General features: G+C 46.9%; 1 protein-coding gene across 1 annotated transcript; it reads right to left on the reverse strand.

Moving 5' to 3' along the window:
- Positions 1-16,926: 16,926 nt before the first annotated feature.
- LOC144120431 (adhesion G protein-coupled receptor E3-like) lies at positions 16,927-20,908 on the reverse strand. The gene has a single exon (XM_077652803.1). It carries the CDS (start codon positions 19,736-19,738, stop codon positions 18,707-18,709), a length of 1,032 nt encoding a protein of 343 aa, XP_077508929.1. The 5' UTR covers positions 19,739-20,908; the 3' UTR covers positions 16,927-18,706.
- Between the last annotated feature and the right edge of the window lie 596 nt (positions 20,909-21,504).

Here is a 21,504-nt window from a genome sequence, read left to right on the forward strand (position 1 = left end):
TAGTACGGCGCGGTCCCCATGGCAACTGTTTGGAATAATTTCACAGAAACAAGTGTCCCTCCATTAATTATTTCGTCCGCGCAAGATGCGCTTCCAAGAGCGGCTGGTGGAGTTGATAAAAGTAACAATTTAGGTCACTTTGTCACTCATGAATGCTTTAGCTAGAGAAACTGCGATACAACACAACTTTCAACTGAATTTATTTGTAGCAAGCCTAGACTTTTCATTATAGAAGCATGAAAACATTAAAAATCACTACGCTTACGATATGCTGTGTAAGTCGCGAGCTGAGCCAGATAAAATTCAATATTGAATTGCGCTAAGAACGGCACAATTCAATATTGAATTTTATCTGGCTCAGCTCGTGACTCAGCCGGCTCAGCCCGGCCAGAGGCACGGCCGAACACCGTTTGTGGCGCTGCCCTGCTTTTGACGTGGTGCGGGAGCGAGCACTTCAGTACCTGGGCGGGCACCGACCTGGCACCTTGCAGGAATGGGTCGATCCACCATTACACATCGGATCATCGGACGCACTCCGGCTCTGGCGGGCTTTTCTCCTATACTTCAAGGAAGAAGAAGGGCCTGGCCGTTTCTTCGCAGAGCCGACCACAGGACCACCCCACTTCGAAGAAGTGGAGACCGGCCCTCCTCCCCCTCCCCCACTTCCACCCCCATGAAGCCCCTCATTTCTGCCGCAAGGCTAGGCCTATTTTATGCAGAAATAAAGACGTATAAAAAATTCAATATTATTGTGTTTCTTTTTTTAGATTCCTGCCCCTTTTACCTCTTCCTCAATGTCTTCCTTTACTCAGTGTGTAGTAGATGAGTGTGCCCTAAGTGAAATTGTTCCAGCTCCTTCCTACTAACCACTTACTTTCATTTTTCTTATCAAAGATGAATATTAGACACCTAAATATAATAAGCTCTGCTTGAAAATTCTCTATCATAACACAAACAAGCATACGCCAATAGGATCAACTTCTAAACATGTGCGTTTCCAGGAGCAATGCATCTTATTGGTGAAAATAGAAGCAGCTTATTGGTTGTTTTCCAAGCTTTCTTTTTTTTTGTTTCTCCCAAATCCACATCAGTCTATGTGTATGCTGTGCGATGTCAGCGCACGTTAAAGAACCCCAGGTGGTCGAAATCTCCGGAGCCCTTCACTACGGCGTCTCTAATAGCCTGAGTCGCTTTTGGACGTTAAACCCCCATAAACCAAACCAAACATCAGTCTATGTCGGTTTATGTGAAGCCCGCTTCGAAAACAATCTCATTTTATAATGCTAAATATTTGAACTGGCTTTAAATTTGAACTGACTTTGAAGCATAAAAAACAGAGTGGAAATCTGTGACGTTGAGCTTAATCTAGTTGTCTTGCTTCGATTGGGAGCATCAAAATTTGAGCAAAAAGTGAAGGCACTTTGCAAGAAGCCCGAAGCCGAAAACCTGCTCCCTTCTACGTAAAAAAAAAAACAGATACTCTCGATAAGCAAGACCCAGGTCTCCGAGCCTTCAACTGATCGCCGATGCGCATCTCCCAAAGAAGGAAAAGATAGAAGAACCGGTCTCCTTGCATCTCGCTTGCAGCTGCCGCTAGACGATACCTGCACTCCCAAAGCAGCTCCGCAGCGTAGACACACGTTGATCCTCTCGAATTATGTCAGCAGAGCATAGCCTTAACAGGCAGGTCTTCAGCGTGGCACCACTGTCTACCTGCCCGTTTCAAGTCCATTTTCGCAGATTTCGCAATGTTTGGCGGGCGCTTGGCGAATTATTTTATGCAAATAGCGACGCGACTGTCGTTCCATCTTGGCTTGAGGGGGCGCTCTTAGCGTCAAGCGTAGTACGTGTCTCAGCATGCGGGCTGACTTCATCAAAATGCACGAACCAGGAGCACACGGCGGGGAAGACCCGTAGTAGCCTGTCAACTCCGCTGGCCGGTAATTTATGGGTGAGCGATACGTGCGACACGGCCGATTGCGCAACGAATACGGCGTGGAGCATCTGCTCTCGCTCCTCGCGCGAAAATAAATCTCAGTAGGCCCCCCGAACAAGTTTGCATTCTTTCGCTCTGGGCGCAAAAAGTTTTACTTAAAAGAATATAGGCAGTTCAAGAGCCGCGCGCTGCAAGTCTTACTTGTATGGTTACGTAGTACCAGCGTCTGGCGAAGCGTCGGTTCGCGCGGAGACGCTGCGCCCTAGGATGCATACTGTATCTATATATTCGGGTCTGCGTAGCTACATTTTAGGCACATACCGTCATGTGTTCACGTGTAGCACGTCAGTGATTTTAATGAGTAAATATGGTTCACAATGGCCTCATTTTATAGCGACAGGTGCTAGGGCACCTTTCCAGGTTAAGCAGCGGTGGCGTTCGCGCAGCACCGCTGCATGAAAAGTTGCAGCCCGCCACGCTGAGTGCGACGCGCCACTGCAATGGCAGGTGGCTCTTTCTATCGCAGCCAATGGTGGTGATTGTGCGACCCATGTTGCGCTTCCCGAGCAGCCTCTCGCGGCTAAGACAAGGTACAGGACAAGATTCCACCTTGGGGTTGGTACGTCTGGAATAGGGCTCTCGCTGTCATAGCATTTTCGCCACCGTAAACACCTGTCGCTGTATCTTGCGTTGCACACTCGTGACAGTCCTGGGTGTTTTCTTTTTCCCTTTCTTTGTACGGCGAGAGCCGCTGCACGGAGCCTAGCAAGAGAGTTCCTGTAACTGAGGCCCGCATAATTTTGCAAGTGCCCGGAGCTGCACCTACTGTAGTGTGCTCCTGAGGCCCGGTGGGTACCGGCACTTAACCCTGATCCGCTGCGATCCGCTAGGGGTGTTTTGCCTGCTCATCAACTGCTATCCTGCATAACCCGCACGCACGCACGCACGCACGCACGCACGCACGCACGCACACACACACGCACGCACGCACACACACACACACACACACACACACACACACACACACACACACACACACACACACACACACACGCACACGCACACGCACACACGCACACACGCACACACGCGCGCACGCACACGCGCGCGCGCACGCGCACGCACACGCGCACGCGCACGCACACGCGCACGCGCACGCGCACGCGCACGCGCGCACACACACACGCACGCGCGCACACACGCACGCACGCGCGCACACACGCACGCACACGCGCACACACGCACACGCACACGCGCACACACGCGCACACGCACACGCGCACGCACGCGCACACACGCACGCACACACGCACGCACGCACGCACACACCAGAGGGCTCCCAGATCGTGGAAGATTTGTTTCGGCAGCAGTGCAGCTATGAGAGTGTAGGAAGCGTCATCGCTTAGGAGCCATCGCCTCCGCGCGCGATGTACGAGTGGCAGCTGCCGCCTGGTCTTTTAGCTGAGCCGTAGCCTAGTTTTTTTTTTCACTTTGTCTTCAGTCATTTAAATATGCCGTCAGTCTTACGCGAAAATTATTCTGAAACATACCTGTAGGCGAGAAGGCAAAAAAAAGCAACTTCTTTTTACTGTTGAGCGCGACAACGACGTTCAACCACAACCACCGAAGCAGTGAGCAGTGGAATGAAAAGAAACAGCTCAGATGCCACAGTGCTCTGTCGTGTGTTCTCGGCGACGTTCGGTAAACCGCTTGAGCGCTCATGTCGTGTAACTACAGCTTTGTTTTGTCTTCAAAACGTTTTTTCATGCAGATTGCAAAGCAGGAAATTATTTGGTAGAACCTCAGCTTATTTATTCCCTTAGAACTTACCGCAGTGCTTGGACAAAGAGAACTCACCTAGCTTTATATGTATGAAATTCAGAAGAGTTCACACTTTCTGGAGCAGTGGCTGCTTAGGTCTCGCTTTCATAGCCAAGAAAGGTATAAATTTTCGTTAAAAATATTTACCGCTTAGGTCCACGATTGTCGTGGTGACAGCATTGCTGTCGCGATTTGTGCCCTGTGAATCGTACTCTAATGTCGTGGCCCTAACTCTTGTCCTTATTCCACTTACGCCTTCGTGCTTGAGTGCAATCACAACCGAACTGCGAACTGTGTCCTTAGAGAAATCGCTAGCACGAAAGCAGAGTAGACAAATTTTGAAACGCGAGACGTTTTTTCGAGGCCGCTGACCTTTTGTATACAGCAATTTCTAAGGGCTAATAAAAGGACCGAGACAAACTCCATACTGATGTAGCGTATGCAATAGCATATTGTGAAACATTGTTTAAGTCATGATCACTAATTCCTGTCTTAATAAGGCGCACTTGCCTCCTTTACACTTAAAAGGATATTTTGAAAGTACACAGCGCAAATAAACTTAACTGAAGAACACACACACACCAGCGCGAGCGCTTAATACGTGTGTCGAAAGCTTGCGCAGAAACAGGAAAGAAGAGGGCAACAAAACCAAAGACTAAAGCACCAAGTAACGTTGTTCAGGAATTAAGATAGGCCCTCTTGTGGCGGGACAGAGAAACTGAAGGTTTGCTGACGCATGGTGCCTTTTGCGTGCGACACCAGTCTTTAAAGATGCTTTGGTGCTTTTCCTTCTTTTTCTTCTTCTGCGCACGCTTTCATCTCATGTATTTAAACTCTCGCGCAATACCTTCATTCAGTTGCCAGTCAGCGCTTGTGCGTGCCTGTTCTTCATCTGTATCATTTATTTGCGCTGTGTTCTTTCATTATGCGGTCGCCAACTCGCCCGGCCACGTACTATTTAGAAGGCATATTATGAATAGTGCTGGGCTCCTGAAAGCAGCAAGCCCATGTGTATTGACTGTTTGTGCGTCTACTGCACTACAGATGATATGCCCTTGTCTTGATCTTCGTCCGTAAAGGCTAACCCACGGAAAATCTTCAACATTTTAGTGTGGACGAATGCATTGAATCTTCCGCAATGTGTCACGAAAAATTGTGTTTAACACAGAATGTGCTGTATTCCTATTTCCCGCGGTTTCTCTGTACAGGTGGACAGTAAGTTAAGCGAAGCATGCGAACGGTGGCACAGCTGCTTTCTACCGTTCTCTTTCACCTGAACCGCAATCAGACAGCGGCGATCCTGGACCAATGTTTGGTGCTCGCCTTACTGTTGGTGCTGGTGCAACCGCGCTGCTTCCACCAGTGTGTGTCACGGACGCTTTTGATGTCTCATGCAAAGATCTAACGCTGGCGGGCCGGATTCAGTAGTGGAAGAATGAAAAGGGAGATCAACTGGTAACTAAAGGCCCGCAGAGCATCAGCGTGACGACAGAGCGATGCACGAGTTTCATGGCGCCACCTAGGAAAGGAGATGTAATAACAAAGAAAATTCCGTGACATTATTATGACGTTTTTGGCGCAAAGTTCGAACTTTTTTTATTCTCCACATAAACGACAAAAGACAAGGCCAATAACGACGAAGAGAGAACGGTGCACGGACAAGAAGGGAAGTAATTGACACCGTAACATTTAAGTCGATTTAACTTCAGCAGAATTTTGGCTGCCAAATTACGTCAACTCATGAGCTACTATGCTGAACAGTGAAAGAAGCCGCCGCGGTGGCTCAGTGGTTATGGCACTCGGCTGCTGACCCGAAAGACGCCGGCTCAATCCCGGCCGTGGCGGTCGAATTTCGATGGAGGCAAAATTCTAGAGACCCGTGTACTGTGCGATGGAAGTGCTCGTTAAAGTATTCCAAGTGGTCGAAATTTCCGGAGCCCTTCACTACGGCGTTGCTCATAGCCTGAGTCGCTTTGGGACGGTAAACCTTCCTAAATCAAATCAAATCAAACTGCGAAAGAAACGTAGTCAGAACGTAAAAGGGTCACAATTACGCGCAAGCACTGTACCATCAACGTCAAAAGAAACGCGGACAACAGAACGCGAGCACGAAAACGCAGAATGGTGATAATAGAAGACCTGGCGGATAAAACAGGGCTAACCTGCTCACACTGCAAGTCGGAATTATTTGTAATCAGAGACACACCAAGAGGCCGTCGAGCCAACATCTTAACATCTCGGTGGAAGGGCTCCGTTAATGGAAGTTCAAACTAAGAATCCTGGGGCCCTTCCTTCAATCAAGAAGATTAGAAAGGCTCAAGATAACCGTTAACATGACAGTAAGGCTAATCAGACGAATTGCCAATAAAAGGACGGAAGTGAAGGAGAAAGAGCTCTGCAGAATAATACAGGCATTTGTACTAAGCAGGCTTGTCTAGGCACTCCCATACCTAAAATTAGACAGCACTGGAAGCAGCCAAAGTAGAGGCTGTAGACACGCATACAGGGTTGCATTATGGCTACCAAATTGTACCTCAACCGAAAGACTCCTGGGACCAGGGATACACAACATCCAAGACGAGAAGCACACTACCCAATGCAACGAGGCTGCCTTTCCGGCACCAAAGCAGGAAGGGTCACACTTGATGGCCTAGGACTATGCATCCAGCTGTCACCTTTAAGTACCAAGACACAAATACGCCTAAACGCATCGCTCAGGCAATACTAGCTATGTCACTACCTAAGAATATGCATCCTGCTCACCACGAGGGGTGAAGGAAAGCTGGGGCAAAAGTGCTACACAGAATATGCAGCGAACATGAACGCGCGGTGTATGTAGATGCCGCCGAATACCCACAGAGACAATTGTTCGCTCTAGCGGCGGTGGGCACGCAAGGCAGACTGATAGTCTCTCTCCGGCGCTACTAAAACGCGATCGTCAGAAACGGCAGAAGGGGCGGCTATCACCCTCGCCACCATTAACACCAACGCCGATACTATACTAAGCGACTCTAAGGTCGCCATGCGCAGTTATGCCAGGGGCAGAACTTCCCAGCCAGCATTGAACATACTGGGTCAAACAAAAGACTTCGAGCTATTCAGTTGATATGTGTACCGGCTCACTCGGGGAATCCTGGTAACGAAGCGGCGCACCTCAAAGCTCGAGTATTCGTCAGCCAAGCAGGGGACGCGGTACTTGCCGAGAGTTTTTCGAAGGACAGCCTAGCATCGTTTCCCGACATTACCAATCATTTTAATCTAAAAAGGAGGATCTTCCCCCTCCAGACAAAACCTTTGATAATGAGCAGGACAACACCTGTAGGCGACTCCAGACACGATCCTTCATAACTCCTTGCTTACTATCAAAATTCCGTCCCTGTGACTACGACGCAGAATGTACACTGTGGTAGACTATGTGACGAAATACTACTTACGATCATATATTGTGGAACTGAGGAGCTGACACGGGAATCTCTAATTAAAGTTCCTACTCTCGAGCGATGGGAGGCCGGGTGTTGGTCAGCTCAGACCTGGGCGTTCACACCCGTGCCATTGAATGGGCTAGTGAAGTCGCTGTCAGCCGTGGACTGATAGCCTCCGAGCAGAGAACATCTGCACTTTGCCTTTTCTAATCAAATATATGCTTTGCAGTCCAATCCACGAGAGATCAAACTGCACAGATATTTAAAAATTTAGTGTTCTTGAATATTTTAAATATTGTGCACACATTATTCAGTACGCGAACAGCGAATTTTGTTTTGCCAAACTGCTAACATTTCAGGAGAAAAAAAATTGTAAATGGCGGCAGCGTTTTCACGCGCAACTCAATTTCACAAATTTGCAAAGACGTAACAATCGAGATATGGAAGCCATGATGAATATATTTTACGTGCTAAATTGCAGGTGACAAATAATACGTCAGGCTTAGTTCCTCCATTGTGAAGATGTTGCCACCTGCTAGAAAAAAAATCGAAAACAACACATCTCAAATAAGACTATTTTCAAGATTTTTTTCACTGCAAATATAAAACACATCTTCAAATATAAGCCATAGATTAGCATCTATGTCCTGAAGGAGTATACCTACTTTTATTGTTATATAATATAGGGAGTACAATAAGTATTGCCCTTAATGTGGCAATTTTGAATGTAGTAGTGTTTTTCAAAAATCAAAGGAAAAAAAACCCATCCCCAATTTTTCTTAAAACTCCTGAACCTAGTGTTTACAAATATAAATACAAGAACTGTGGGGAATAAAGAAAGCACAGCAGGAAGCATTCCTTCTTGAACACTCCCCCGATATTGTTACAATCAGCGAAACATGAATGCCGCCTAGTATTGCCAATAATAGCGTTTTCCCACCGAATCGCTCAGTAATTTGCGAGGATAGTTGCTCATGAGGCGGAGGCGTCGCTATTTTAACTATAGAACATACGCACGTGTCTCCATTACCCGCCGTCACTGACGTAGAAACACTTTGGTGCAAAACTGAGACAGAACAGTGTTTTGTCTACTGTGGGACAGTGTACCGCCTGCCAAATGCTGATTCCGAAGTACTGACAAATTTACACGCATACATGCAGCGTCACTTACTTGACTGAAAAATAAAATTGTCTTGACTGGCGGTTTCAATCTGCCTATATAATCCGGTGGGTCCTAGAAGTGGTATGAGCACTCCTAGGGATCTTTGAATATAAAGAACAGAATTACCGAAATGAGCATGAACTCATTATCGCTATCCGAACAAGTGCCATCCTTGAACACTGAATCTGAACATTGAAAACAAAGTGAAAACCGAATTGCTAGCGCACCTAATTCGCATTCGGTATAACAGCGCAAATCGACCATTCTTTTTCACATCTCGCTGCGGCGCTCAGCTGCACCCGAAGAACTAGCCGCGTACACAAAACCAAGATTGCGAATCGCCTGCGTTGTTTTGTCACGTCCTTGTCTTTGGTGTTGTTTCATTCACTTGACTTGATTGCGAAGATCGCGGATTTTATCCGCGCCTGTCACCTAGACTGCCGGGCCGGCTTCCATTGTGTTCGAAAACCACGCTGGCCTGCCGAGCTCTTTTTGACGTGCTCGGGAATTCCTCCGACACAGCTACATTCGGCAGCGGCAGCATTTTGGCGACTCTTGTAGTGGAAGACGCGCGCGACGCTTTTCTTCTACTTCGCACTTTTGTGGCCTTCAGTTCCATTTTCTTCTTTGGCATCTGCTTGCTAATAGCGATGTCTGATCGCGACGCCCTCTGTGTCCGTGAGCTCATTTTTTCTTGTCATGCTGCTATTCCTGCCTATGGCCCATTTGTAACCTGTGAACAATCAGAATTCAGCTACCACATTGGCAAAGCCCATTCGGGTTTAATGCCCAAAACTTTAAACCGCAAGATCTGGAAATGTAGAACATCGGTAGTGGCTGGACAGCGTATCGGTCAGCCGTGTCGCAAACAAAGCCCTTAAGATGCCCCGGGTTCGGCAAATTGTCGTTGGTCGGTCGAATAGGCTGAATCATCTCAGCAGGTATTAATGAGACGGATGTGCAAACTAAACTTTGTCTTCTGATGCCGTTATACGAAAAGGTAAAGGGACTTCCTGAGGCTAAGAAAATAGTACTTGCATGATGACAAAGTTTTGGAGCCTCTCACCGAGCAGGACCGCGAACTTGTAGGCATTAAGGCACGCCTTGCATCAGTAGAAGACTATATCAGCGGGAAAAAAGGTATCAGACTTAAAAGACCGAATTACTCACTTAGAGCAGTACTGTCCATGGCAGAACCTCTCGATCCGCGGAATGAAATAACCAGAAAACAAAAATCTGCTATCTGAAATTACCGAGTTGGGTGCTTCTCTTTGCCTTTGTGCACTTGCAAGACAAGATGTTCACGGCGCTTACCGTCTCTCTGCAAAGAAGGGGAGGGAGGCTGCCATTGTAGTGTTGCTTGTTTGAAATAAAACAAAACAGAGCTGCCAGGAAAAGGCTAAGCAACTGCGTGAGAGCAAATCAGACGTCCGCTTCTACGATAACTTTAGGCCGAGAAACAAGCACCTTTTGTGGATGCCACGCACAATAGCAGTGTAGGACTATTGCTTCACATGACAGAAGAACGAAAAGGTGCTGGTCTGAAGGGGCTCAAGAGGACCAGTTTTGCTCCTGAGATGGGAAGTAGGTTTCTCCAAGATTAATGCTACGCCAACACATGTCGACACAGATGCTCGAGGTAACAGCGCGAGAGCGTTAATTCGGTTATCTTTTTTGTTATTCCTGGTAACTTTCGTTAGTATGGATCACGAAGGACCAACACAAAAGCACAGGTGCTATGGAACACAACAATTATTAAACAATAGAAGGCTTACCGTATCATCCATGTAAAGCATTTTCATGGTTTTCTTCAGAAGTCTTAGACACAAAAGAGTCAACGATGGCACTTACCTCAACTGCTTTGTCCACAAATTATATGTTCTAGCATTTACTGAAACGGGGTTGACTGTTCCACCTGATGCTGCTGAACTTAGAGATAACAGATAAAGTTAAAGTATCTGCAGTTTCATGAAGGCAGCTTAAGTCTTCCTTGAGACATTTTACATTGTTCACAGTGATCAAAATATACTTTTTGCTTACTCTTGTGGTATTATTCCACTTCTCATTTACCGACCCCAATTTGGTACCATCGAAAACGTCTTTTGTTGCCTTGACAATGTACTTCGCTCATTCAGAGGACAAGGCAAATTTATTGTCGGGCTAGGGAATTTCAATATAGATATATTATAGAGAGTAGCATATCCAAAAATTTCATGTCCAGCTATAGCTGAGAAAATGTTATAAACCGACCTAGAAGAATAACCGCGCACAAACAAACTGTTATTCGAGAGTTAACTGTTGGGCTGGTTGGTACTGTAGGTTTAAGGTTATGTTTTTCACATAGTACGCGGCACGCGGCCCAAGAGAGGTTTGAACTTATCACCAGAACCGCGAAAGAAACATCCTTTCTGGCTGGCATCTTTGACCGTTCGCCGCGTGGCGCTGAAATGTTGAAAGCATGACCTTAAAACTGCTCTTGGTTTATGTTTCGCTGACTTTTACCCAATAATGTTGAGTCAGATGTGTTGGCTTATGGCCCTAAGCCACCAACTTCCTTTCTTTATTTTCCTGCCGCATCCGAAAGTAAAGTCTACGGGCAATACACGCTATATTTGTTTACAGGAGAATTACTAATGAAACAATAAACCGCTTCTGATTAATTACCTCAGAACTGAGCTGTTCAAACGTTTGTAATGGAGAGGAGGCCCATCCGCTCTTACTGTATTTCCGAAGACAAGTTCCAAAATGCTTATCATGTTGCCATTCGTCTTGTTTCTAGTGCTTTCTGCAAAAAAATCCTTGGAGGCACTTAGATATCTCTTAACTGCGGAAAGCGAAAGCCGTTCGCGATTCATTGCACTGATTTGAATTTGCGGCGCCTATTTAAAGGCTACCCCTTTAAAAGACAAAAGATGTGCAATACAAAGGACCTGTACAAAAGGAAGAGGCATAAATAAAAGCTCTCTGGTGACTTGAAATATAAGGACAAGGTTGTATTGAACCCCTATAAAGTTGTAAAGAATAAACTCAACTCTAATTTAAAAATAGCCAAGCAGGAATATTAAGCAAATGTTTTGCTAATAAGCATGCTCCAAATAAATTTTGAACCCGGTGCGGTAGCGCCACGGCGGGCTTGTAACCCGGCCGCGGCGGCCGCGTTTCGATGGAGGCGAAACGTTAAGGATCCCAGGTAGTCGAAATTATTCCGAGGCCCTACACTATAGCACCTCTTTCTCCCTTTCTTCTTTCACTCAAACCTTCCTACCTTTTGTTACAGCGCGGTCCACCTAGATGCGAGACAATTATTGCGTCATTTCCTTTCCTCAAAAACCAATATTCATAGTCGTATAACTGTTCAATATCCAAACGGCTACGAAGCACTCCAACAGAGATTGTGATAGTCAGCGTACTTACACGTGTATGCTATTGCTCATCAGATAAGTTTAATCAGCGTTTATCAGTAGAACCAGGCCAGGGGTAGGAAACTCCAGCTAGTTTCGATTTCAACTACTTCAGCGCACCTGGCGACAGGAGGAGAACTGATGTTTAAAAATGACTCACTCGCGCACATGCCGCGCTCATGCACCCAGCCTGACAGGAATCAGGGATGGCTGAATTGGTCGAGGCACCGCGAAAGAAAACGGCGTTATTTTCGCCGGTAGTGGTTCGAATTCAGAAATCAGATGTTTTTCCTTCCGGACAGCGTTGCGATGACGATACGACGCTCCAAGTGGACTTGCTTGGATAGTGGAGCATTCAAGTGAAGCAGGCTTCAGCGCGCCGAAGAGAAAGTAGAATAACAAAACACGACTGAGATAAAACAGACACTTTTCGGTGCTCTACAGTGACTGCGTAATGAACCTACTGGCGGAATAATTTACAAACCTCAATGATGCACATAGGAAAGTTTCAGTTTTATAAGGACTGATGACGTTGATACAGATAACTAATCAGGGATGCTTTTTACAGCAAAGATTTGCTGCTAGCATCGAGTCTTGATCTCATGGGCATCCAAGCTGAGAAATTTAGAGTGAAGGAGCTTCCTGTTAAGTACAGATCACAAGCAAAACAGAAGATACCTTTCGGCGTTTTGCCTGAGGACAAACATAAATATACAAAAACTGCAAAGGTGACGGATTGCTGATAAAAGGGAATAATTTGAGAGAAATTTGGAAAACTTCATCAAGTCAATTGCTTGGCTTCAAATTGGCAGCGGCGCCTCTCGAATCATTCTTCGAAGAAAATAATCTGCAGCGGGTATAAAAACCAGGCTATAGGTAAAAAAGCTCTAATGGGGCAATATTATTCGAGTAAGAGCGAACGCTTTATCTACAGTGATGTCTTTTCAAATGCGCCATGTGCACAGCGTCGACCTGGGCTGCTGTGCGAGAATAAGCCCCTAGTTTGCGCGACGGCGGTCAGTCAGCGAATGTAGCGCGGAACGCGCGAAAGCAGCACACAACAAAATGTCGAGACACGTGTGGTAGCAGACGCGCACATTACGCGTGCCGCGTACACGTATCAAACACTGCGCCGCTTAAGGTTGTCAGCGCAATATTGCAAATAGTAATATCGTGACTTATCCGCTGTCTATCACATTCGCCGGAAGCCGTAGCCTGATTCAATGTGACGTTTATGAAACGATCTGGTATTTGGTCGTACAGTAAAGGCAAACAGAAACAGATTAACGTAATTTGGCAGTAAACACGAGCACTCAAGACAGCGGGCAAGAGTTGCGGTTTGTTAAGCAGGAGCGGTTTGTTAGCCAGATCGCGTGAGCTCTGCTTTAAGGCGAATAATTTACTAACAGCCTGCACTGGAATTTCGCACTCGCCATGATAATACGTCTTGAAATATTCTTATGGACCAGAAGGCGACGAAGCGGGCGGTGTCGCGGGACGGAGCGCTTGCGCTAGGCCCACTGCCATCGAATCATATCTCATGGTGTCGCAACGTCGTCCTCGGTCCATCGCCTGGCCACCGTGTTACAATATTTTGGGGTACAAAGACTGTTAGTGCCAAAGTCGAGGCATTTCATTCCGCAGAAAATTTACGCTTTCTTCAGCGTTCCTCGAGAAGCATTCAGAAAAGTCTCTTGCTGTGGCACCTCATGCGCACTTTCTGCGTGTAGCGACCAGCCACACGCGGCACATAATGGTTTTGGTGCTTCAATTACTTTCCTGGTCGCGGTCACATAGCAGTCTCACTTGTTGAACTCACTTTCCTAATTGAGTTCTCTCTTTTTGCATTAATTTGCAGCCCCAGTATTTGTTCTTTCGATGTCAGCAGTTATTCTAAAACCAATCGTCCTAAAACCAGCTCACTAAATGACCGAAAGCACAAGCACTGAAAAATTTGGACCTGCACATATTGAAACTCAGGAATTTCAAGTGGACGCTGCCTAACCGCGTACTTACATTTCTGGGGTATATATGCGGGCGGCATCCACTTGCCGTCGCGGCGCGAGGCTCAAGGAGGCGGGATTTGATTTATAGGGGTCAGTTTTCGTCCACTACTAGCTCATAGTCGCCGTTAGATGCCGGACATTAATAGAGACGAGCTTTGAGCGCAAGCTTCGCGATTGGCCGACAAATAACTCGGGTCTTCCTCCATTTCGCCAACAGCTGTTCCATCCCGTACCGTATCGAGGTTTTGAGACGCCAGAGCGTATGTCGGAGCTGTGAAGCGGAAACATCGGGCGATTGATTCCGACGACTCTCATTTTGAAACTATCCGCAGCCTGCCGTGTAACTGAGGCCATTTAGGGATGCAACTGCAGGAACATTTCAGCTAGGCCCATTCAATTGATTCCGGCAGAGACCGTCTATTCGCATACTTTTTAGGAATAATTAAAAGCTGTTTACACAGGACGTGCTCGTCAAGCAAGAGAATTGAAATTTCACCTTTCACTTTGGTTCATTTTATAGCCGGCAGCGTGTGGCCAGGTCGGGGAATACCTGTCACCGAGCAGCGAACAGTTATTTGGCTCAAAAGACCTTCACGCGGGCTTCACGCTATGTGTTTTTGTGGAAATATTAGCCATACGCTGCTGATCTGGAGCATCCGTGAGAGAAAAGGCGTCGTGATGAGCGTCTGTGCTCGAAATTGTTTCTGAGAAGTTTTAGTATTTAGATCTGTCCAGCTCTTATTTACAAAAGGGATAAAGAAACTCCATGTTAATAATCGCTTAACCCACCGAATATTTTTCTATTTTCGTGTGTGTTAGACGCAATTAATAATAATAATAATAATTGGTTTTTTGGGGAAAGGAAATGGCGCAGTATCTGTCTCATATATCGTTGGACACCTGAACCGCGCCGTAAGGGAAGGGACAAGGGAGGGAGTGAAAGAAGAAGGGAAGAAGGAGGTGCCGTAGTGGAGGGCTCCGGAATAATTTCGACCACCTGGGAATCTTTAACGTGCACTGACATCGCACAGCACACGGGCGCCTTAGCGTTTTTCCTCCATAAAAACGCAGCCGCCGCGGTCGGGTACGAACTCGCAATTATGTCCGCAGTAACAGGATTTGCAATCGACAGTTTTGCACTCGTTATAGAGCATTTAGGTCACTGGCGACATGCAGGTCTCTCGTGTTTTTTTTTTTTACATTATCAAAGTGTTGCCACATTCCTTAGCATTAGCCGCGCGTAAAAATTTATGGAACACGGAACTCATTATTCGATGACATGCAGTTACTACCTTACTGATTCAATACACCTACCAAAGGCAGCAGCTATCGTAAACAGCATCGTAAGGTACAGCCATCCTTACCATATAGATATTTCACACGTCATCCCGTTACACCAGAAATGTATCAGTAGGAAACTTTAATCTGCCACCCACTCACAACGTGTACATAGACGTACAGCTCGCTTTTATTGGGGCTGAAATACAGAATACTCTTCTACACGAAGTAAAATACGCTCAAAATTTTATTCCTAGAGCAAGAATTTTGTTCGGCACATACGTTCTATCTGCTAACAAGTACGCAACCTGCTGTGTCCATTCCATTGTTTTTTGGATATGTGCGATGTTTATTCACATTAAGTAATCGTTCCTTGCGATGTCTTTCTTTAGTTTTGCATTTATATTCATGTATATAGATCTCTCCACTGTTCAATGTTCGAACTGTATTGTATTGCAGTGTCTGTATGATTGTATTTAATTTTTATGGCCCATAACTGTGCTACGGCTGTGGGTCAAGACAGTGTTGGACACATCCTTTGTGATTTGAATTATAAATAAAGAACTTGAATTTCAACTTCAATTCTCTGATCTAACTGCGCTGCACACATGGTATTGGTTATTTGGCGCGTTCGGTATGTGAACAGATAAGTGGAGAACTGGAACGATTACACAAGGCTCAGTATCCACGTTTAATTGCGACAGGCTGCGTGTGCGGGCACCCTTAATTGCAGAACCGTTTGTAGCTAACTTCTGGCGCGTGCTGATCCCTACGGCGAGGTTTTTGTTCGAGAATTCAAGGAGTATGCCTCCCACTAATTTTGCTTCCAGTAATGTTCAGGTCAGTACACCAGCACACACAACGGTAGTGCTGAGAATAAACAGGAGGATAGAGTGCTTGGACATACAAAAGCATCCAGAATTCTGTCTTTCTCTCCTAGAGATAAGTAACGGAAACTGGCAGGCGAAACAGCGGGTGTTGCTATATTCGCGCAGAGCAGCAATATTTAAACATCTGTTCTTAACGATGCTCAACTGTGCTGTTTGTATTTAGGAATATTTTGTCTTTTTGTGCTTTTCGACTCTAGAAAAGCCTAGCTATTACAAAAATTCGTATGCAAAAGTGGAGCAGCCACCTGCAGAATGCAGCTGCGAAGAGAACAAGCGCAATACTCCGGGACGTGCCAGTAACTCTGATACGTCGCTCTACTTGAGACCTGAGTTAACGGGCTGTACCATCGGGTTTTTCACAGTTTTTTCACTGTGTGAATGCATTGAATAGCGCTGCGGGATAGAAAAGTTGGCAGCAATAATGCAACTGCTTTATTACAGTTGTGAACGCGCGCCACTGGGCATGCTTATTCGGAGATGCGTAGCCGTCCTTGATGATCGGTTAAGTACATTTCAAAGTCAAAACAGCAGACGTCACTGGCTATGTCTACGAGACCGGTTCCTAGACTTCGCTTCAGTAGAATGAGAAGCCAAACTCAGCCTAAGGTTTATGGTCACAACCTGTTTGAATCACTCATTGCAAATTTTTTTAGAATTAAACTCGGGAGTGGTGGTGAGAGGCTAATTTTCTTGCGATACACGCCTCAGCTGGTATGTATACCTGTGAATCCGTGATATCCTCACCGCTTCTTGTTCACCGCTCTGCTTTGCGCGGCGCAGTCTATGGGCATAAAGTCACGTTCATCTAATTTCACCCTAAACATGTGAACGGCGGAGCCTAAAAACAAGTTTCCACTCCATATGAGCAGCGAATTTTTTTTTGCCTTATGACGTCGCGGTCTTGAGCGTCTATATTATTGTTAACGCATCAAGCCGACCACTTAGGTTGTCTTCACATGGAACGGACGACAGTGCTCTACTCTGCTGTTTAAAGTTAGCTCCTGTTAGTCGCTGTCGTCAGCAGAAAGACAGACTTAACATGGGTGAAAAGGCTGCTTGAAAGTGAACTTCGTTGTACAACTGCACCTATATTAGGATAGAAACTAGTATGAAAATGAAACATTTTTCGCCTAGAACAGGTAAAAATGTAAACAGTAATAAAAGTAAAACACAGACAGCTTGCTTGTTTCATTTCTTACAGCTTTTACTCAATCAGGAAACGAGATACAGATAAACAGCTCTCTCAACGCAACTTATTGCAGCACATTTCGAGCACGCATCCGAATAACGCTTCAAAAATGAAATTAAGCAGCCACTTCAATTCTATATTAATCTCGCAGCAGGTTATTTTAATGCACTGGTATGAAAGCTGCGATGTTTCCTTCAGCCATGATTATTTTCTATCCTCTGCAGTGTCCTACACACAAAAAAAAAAATATTCGTGGATCGTTTACTGAGCAGTGCGTGATGAAGCTGTTTTTAAATATTTTGAAAGAACGATGCGTTGAAAAAAAAACGCGTGAGGGGCACAATTTTGCGAATCAGATTTTTCCCCAAGCCAAGTGTAAGCGCTTCAGAATTGCTACCTGGATAGTGAATTAAGTTTGTAGGTTTCCGAGCAAGAAAATAAGAATTTTGAACTTTCGTAGGATACTTGCAAAGCATACGTTTTCGTTAACATTATCAACAGTCAAACGAACCGACGCTATTACATCTGCCAAGCGGGTGCGCAAAATGAAGCCATCCGGGAAATGTGGACGCTTCGTGATATGCAATCGTTCTCACTTGGTGCCTCGGTTAACTTCATCCCGTGGCCCTTCTTTACGGATGGTTACTCGGGTGTGATCTAGAGTAGGGGTTCTACAAGGGCACTGACGACATCGCAATTTAGGCTGTACACATTACGAGCGCTCTTACTCATAGACTAATTGAGATTAAGCGCCGCTTTGGCAAGGCATCTTTAATATGTTCCCGAGCGGAAATGGTCACTTTTGCTAACTTCACGGGTGCTACTGAACGTACGGCGGGGCTTCCCGCTTTACACTAAAGAACAAATAGAACCTTCCGGTGCCAGCAAGCCCTCGATCTCACGCACTGTGTTTGTTTTATCTTATTTCTCACTGCTTGTGTGGTCGTTCGAAGCGTTGGTCTGTTGGGAATGCGCTCTCATCGGAGAGGTTTCTACCCAAGGACACCTCACAAGACACGCCACAAAGGCGGAGAGCGCTTTCGCATTCGTAAGCGCCAGCGGTGAATGGCTGCGTGGTGACATACCATGATCGCAGTGGCGCCGACCCTCGGGGGAGACAATTTGCGCCTCGCGTGGCAGGGCTACATGGCTCGCGGTTAAGGCCACAGACACCGCGAGCACTTTCGTCACAACTGCGAGTGCAGTCCAGAGGCAATGTTCTCCTTTCCCCAGGTCGTCCCACGTCACCCATCGCCTTCAGTCGCACAGGATATGGTGAATGTGACAACACGGGCACAGCATACAAAGTCCCCTGAAGGCAAACATCGGTACATGCTCCCAAAGGCAGGGCAGTCAAGCCAACAAAGTTCGTAATTCGGCAAATACGGCCAGAATGTAACCTCACTTATTTTACACAAAAATAGTGCATGATGACTTTTTCTCAAAAAAAAGTAGTAGCACATAAAGAAGTAAGTCGCTATTGTCAATGCCGGATCTTATGGGAACAGTACCACCTAACTGCCTTCAGGGTTTCCTTACTGCCAGGGGACAGGCGCAAGCAAGCGCAAAAGCAGCTTCGCTCGTAGAACACAAAGTAGCGTTTACACTGCGTCCGGCGTCGGCTCCCAGGTCAGCAAGGCAAGGTCGGTAGATCCGGAGAGGTCTGATGCACCATAGCCTTTGCGGTTGTGGTTTCCGGAACGCAGCGACCTGCTATACAGGCGGAACACGCGCGAGTTACACGAATAGGCGAGGGCGACGAAGAAGCCTTGCACCGAAGCGAGCATACAGAAGGCGAACCAGACGGCCTTGATGCGTGCCAGCTGTGCTGCCAGCCCACAGACCCAGGTAAGGGTCAAGATGAGCAGAAGCTTGGCATAGAGGAAGAGCTGAAGATAGCGTCTCCGCTTCATGCGGTCTCTCGTCTTGCGGTTCATCTGTAAGCTAGCGGTGTATCGGGTCAGGATTGCTGACTTGACGAAGTACCGAACATCCGACACGGCTAGCACAAAGGCTGGCAGGCAGAACGTCCAAAGGTAGGAACCACGCCCTAAGATCCAGCAAGTAACCCTGTCCTCAGACGTTTCGTCCAGGACTGTGCCGAAGTGAACGACCCCCGAAAGACCCGTCAAAGCCAACGGGAGGCCCCAGGCAAACGCGGCCGCCTTGAGGAATGACTTGCGGTCTTCACTTGCGGGTGAAGGTTGAAGATTTATGTTGTCCTTGAAGGTCTTGTACATGTCCCTAGCCATAGCGGCGAGCCAGCAGTGAACTGCTAACCAGAGAAAGTGCAGCAGAAATCCCAATGTGACGCACAGTCTTTTGTCGCTAGGTCGCTCTACGCCGATGACGCTCAGGAGGTGTGACAGGAAAAATGCGGCCAGCAGGTTCAACAGGGACGTTCCACTCAGCGTGCGCAAGTCCGAGAAGAGACTGTAGGTGATGAACGTGAGGACGACTCCCACAATTGACAGGCTGGTGCCAATCACAGAGAGAAGCGATAAGAGGCCGGTAGAGCCTGTTCCAATTTCCAATCCGCTGCTGGATAGCCATGTTCCGTTTACCTTGTGCAGATGCGGCGCGTACCCACCGTCGCCGAAAGTGTGTAGTCCCACAGCGAAAACATCAGCCATTATAGTTTCTGTCAAGTATAACTTCAGTGAAGAGAATATATACAGCACTGCTCTGTGCTCACCAAAGCAGTCCTTCTGTGGCCCGTCTTGAAAACATCTCTCTGGCGTTGTCAGCAGCAGAAGCAGCGTCTAAAAATGAATTAACTAAAGCTTGGGTCTCTAGAGGTTAGTCTTCAAGGTTTTTGTATTTCTACCGTTATTTTATGGATCCAGATAGCTCCTCCTTGCTTTCACGGCAAAGTAAAAGGCGGCCGTTTACTTCGTTACTGGACACAGACCTCTGTGCTTTGGTTCAAAACTGTAGTCTTTGAGACCGAGTCAAGGGTGTTTGCGTTCGGCAGAAAAGGAGCTCGGGAAAAGAAAACGATAAAAGCACTTTGCTCGAGGTATTCTGCACACCGGATAACGTTCTGTCCGAACTGATACTCAGGCGCACTCAATTCTTCGCTCTGAAGAACTGTCTTTCATCAGTCTCATCTCTGACCTATTGCAGTGAACTCACCAAGCTCGCCGTTCAACAAATCCGGCAGAAGGAGAACACAGTCTTCTTTGTAGGCTGACGTGTTTTCAGCGCTTGTCGGAAGAAACTCCAGAGCAGCATGAACGTATTATTCAACGTACAACGTGTCACCTCCAGACCAGCCAGTTCGGGCGTGGCAGCTTTTGGCAAATCCACGTTCTGGGATCTGTTTTGACGAAATTCCTTGAATAGAAGCGGGGAATTCTGCTGGCATCAACTACATCCAGTAAGCTTGTCCAAGGGTTGCTTCAAACAAGGGTGATGCAGCAGTAACCAGTGCACTCAGACTTCACCAAAAATATTCCACCGGCGCATCCCTGCTCCGAGATAACCGAGGAGTCAGGCACTCAAAAGTGTCAGGCGGCGTTCCAAGACGAGGACCACTTATTGTTTGAGCGCTGCACGAACAGGAGAGTGCAAGAAGCGGTGTTTTCTCACATGTGGCGAAGCAAGTGGGCGACGGTGCGCTGAATACACGGCAAAATATCCACCTCAGCCGTCAATGATGTGGCTTTCCACGTTCAACAGCGCAGCGAGCAGACGACGACTACGGCGACACCGGGAATGGGCACAGAACGCAGACGACGCAGCGCGGAGTCCGAAGCCGCGGCAAGGGTCGCAGCGCCACATGCGAGCTGCGCTCACGTCGAGCGCCGGGCGTCGTTTGACGGCACCGTAGCTCCTGGGCGCTGTTCTATAACACCGGGAAGCGGAACGAGCGACGAGAGGAAAAAAAAAGGACTCGGGAGGGAGAGATCCCGTTACAACAACAAACGAGGAGGGAGCGAGCGGCAGATGGAACGGGGAAAGAAAACGAGGATGCGGAAGGGGAGCTCGCTGAAGCAGTGAGAGCAAGCGCTTGTTCGGGCCACAGATAGGACAGGGAGAGGAGAAAACATGGACTTACCGTTCGGCGGTGCCACCTAGTGGCGAGCCGGAGAACTTGACTGCGCTCTGCGGGGACTGTAGGACATCTCAACGGTGCACCGAATCAAGAAAATTGGGGCGAAGTGATTGTGTACAGACACGCAATTTATTGTTCTCAGTTCTTCTACTTCTTTTCTGTTTCTTCAATGCAATTAGCGGAGTTGTTTTATGAACTGAGATGGTAGTTGATTTTCCATCACCAATCCTCGAAGTCTACTCCAAAGAGTGCAGAAGTGAGTATGTTAAAAGGATTGCATTCTAAATACGTGCTATGAAACCTTTTAGAGCGAACCCTTTCCAACACGATTAAATGTGCAAA

The sequence above is a fragment of the Amblyomma americanum genome, chromosome 2, assembly GCF_052857255.1.
Source record: "Amblyomma americanum isolate KBUSLIRL-KWMA chromosome 2, ASM5285725v1, whole genome shotgun sequence".
In the NCBI taxonomy this organism is placed as follows: Eukaryota; Metazoa; Arthropoda; class Arachnida; order Ixodida; family Ixodidae; genus Amblyomma; species Amblyomma americanum.

Coding starts and splice junctions, on each gene's coding strand:
- LOC144120431 (XM_077652803.1), bottom strand. CDS start 19,738: ATGGCTGATGTTTTCGCTGTGGGACTACACACTTTCGGCGACGGTGGG.